We start from the raw sequence: 2,641 nt of genomic DNA on the forward strand, positions 1-2,641 counted from the left end.
TCATTCTGGCAGTGTAAGAAGGGTATATTCTATTCTATTCTACTTTCAGTGCATCACATTTCGAGAGCCCGTGTAGAACAGGTATACAAGAAGAAAGTCATAGCAAGCAAAGTGGTGAAAAGTGTCCCCAAGTATCTCTATACTCAAAATAAGCCAAAACCAATTGAAACTGTAACCCCTGCACCTACTATCCCTGTCAGTAATACTTCCAATGTAAGTAGACATGATCACAAATCACAATGTTATCTTATTGATCACGATGTTATCTTATTGAGCTAGCCTAGTTAGGTCTGCCTTGTTAGCGCTAGGTCGATTTCCGCTCGTTGTGGATTTTATCCTGAACAGATTCACTTTCATGATGATAAAACCTTGGCTGTTACAGTTCCCTCTATCAAACTATAGCTATAAGGTCATCATTACAATTACTGATGGCATGTATGTTTTCATTTTATTTCAGAAGCTATCCAGCTGTGTGAAATGTTCTGGCCCGTTCAATTCTATATCAGGTTCTGTCCTCTGTCTTACATGTACTATATCGTCTGATAGTTCCTCCGCCTCTGTGAAGAGTGATGAAGTGTATCACTCCCGTGATCATCAGGTACTTAGTCCTGCCAAGTATCTCATCAAGTTCCCATTGCAAGGATGTAGTAACAAGATCTTCCGATCTCCAGCCTCTTCCTGTGCTGGCGATATCCCAAGTCCTGGATCTCCTGTTATTCCAAGACTAAGCATAGAGGAGAATAGAAACAAGGCAGGGATACAAGTTCGCATGAACTATGACAAGTGTAGTCCAGGCAACCCGATCGTCTCCAAGATAGAAACCCCTGTGAACACCACTGAAGAAGATAAAATACTGGATACACCCACCCTCTCTCCCTCTAGTGATTCTGTGTCGACGAAAGAAAATGCTCATATGAATGGAGATAATATATCAAATGTGGAAAAAGAAAATCAACTTGGTTCCAAGGACAAGAGGAAGAATTTGGATTCCATCACACAAAAGTTATTGAACAGCAAAATGGGAGACGAGTCCTGTCGGAATATTAAACTCACATGTAGTCCATTGCTAAGCAATAATAATAAAATACTGGACATGGAACATGATAGAAGTAGTAGGAAAAGTACAAGACGATCCTCTCTAGATATATTGCTGGGTAACAAGGTCAAGACAGAAGTTCCTACTAAACCTGATGACATCCCCACCAAGGAACAAGAAGATAATAGTGAAGTAGAAGATAAACCCAAGAGAAGAACGAGACAAAACTCTGTAGAAAACAAAACTGTTAGTGTGGATACTAGATGTTCTCAAACATTAAGCAGAAATGAAACGAGACTCTCAATGAGTAAGAAACGAGATACTTTGATTAGTAGTAGCAAATCCATTGACGGTAAAACTATAGTCGTAAAGGAAGAAGGTGAAGAACCAGTGAAATCAAATGAAGAACCAAGCAAAGTATCTGAGCCTCAGAGTAATGGTCTCGATCATACAGCATCAGAACAGAACATGAGCACAGAGGTAAACCTCAAACGAAAACTAAGAACTCGCACAGAGACAATAGTGAACAAGAAAAGTAAACCGGATCAAGACCTCACTGTAAACAGTACAAGTGACTTACAGCCCTTGGTATTACTAGATAATAGTATGACCTGTGATACTGCCACCGAGTCTGAGGTAGTACCAGCAAGTCAAGCATTACAATCAGTGCCTCCTGTATTGCGAGGTTCAGGTGAGAGTCTAGAGGACTTGGGTGTTTCCAGTGATAACGAACGCCTGTTCAAATCTCTCATGAAGGATGCTATGGATATTTCACCAGACTCCTACCAGTGTCGGCTCTGTACAATATCTTTCCCACCGATTAAGAAACTACTCCGCATTCACGTCGCATCCAAACACCTGGGCTATTTTAGATACCGCTGTGCTGTTGAATCCTGCGCTAAGATGTACTTCAGCCACAGCGATGCCACACAACATGCTTCAACATCGCATGCTAATCAGAACTCAGGCATAGTACAAGTCGATGCTAACACACTCAGTATGTCAGCGGCCTTGGAAGCTCAGACATGTCTGAAAGAGAAACAGAAAAACAAAAGTCCTAAAGAAAAACAGTCATAACCTGGAATTGAACTCAAGGGCTCTAACTAGTAGTTAGGGTTACTATATCTCAGGGTATCCCAGTAGACTAGGTTAACAGTAAGCCTCAGAGATAATCAGAAGGGGTGAGTTGATTGTATCATGAATCAAATTTGCTTAGAAACACGGAAAGTGTTACTTTTTGTAGCATATTTGAACCTATGTTGTTCACTAGATAGGTACTCACCAAATCTATGTCTACCTCATTACCTCGATGTAAAGGTACTGACTGTTCTATACCTTTATATGAAGATTGACAAAATTTCCGAATCAGATTAGACAAGTTTAAGATATGTTACGAGTAGTTGATTCGTAAGCCTATCCTTTGATTTTGCTTATTAGGTAAACATGATGAGTTTAAATTGGCTCATGACTGCAACTTATTTTGGTTAAAAGGTTAAAACTATTATTTTATCAGACTTATTCAATTTGCGGAGCCAGCCTAGTTAGCTTAGTTGGTAGTGCGTCTGCCTTGTAAGCGCTAGGCCGCGGGTTCGATTCCCGCCCGGG

General features: G+C 40.5%; 1 protein-coding gene across 1 annotated transcript in view; it reads left to right on the forward strand.

Annotated features, from left to right (window-relative positions):
- The window catches only part of LOC103524166, an 8,837-nt gene extending 6,401 nt beyond the window's left edge, over positions 1-2,436 (forward strand). The window contains exons 2-3 of the mRNA XM_008489169.3: positions 50-213; positions 458-2,436. Coding sequence (XP_008487391.1) covers positions 50-213; positions 458-2,113 — 1,820 coding nt within the window. The 3' untranslated portion in view covers positions 2,114-2,436. The remainder of the gene's footprint in view (positions 1-49; positions 214-457) is intronic.
- The last annotated feature ends 205 nt before the right edge of the window (positions 2,437-2,641 follow it).

The sequence above is a fragment of the Diaphorina citri genome, unplaced genomic scaffold (assembly GCF_000475195.1).
Source record: "Diaphorina citri unplaced genomic scaffold, Diaci psyllid genome assembly version 1.1 scaffold133102, whole genome shotgun sequence".
NCBI classification, from domain to species: Eukaryota; Metazoa; Arthropoda; class Insecta; order Hemiptera; family Psyllidae; genus Diaphorina; species Diaphorina citri.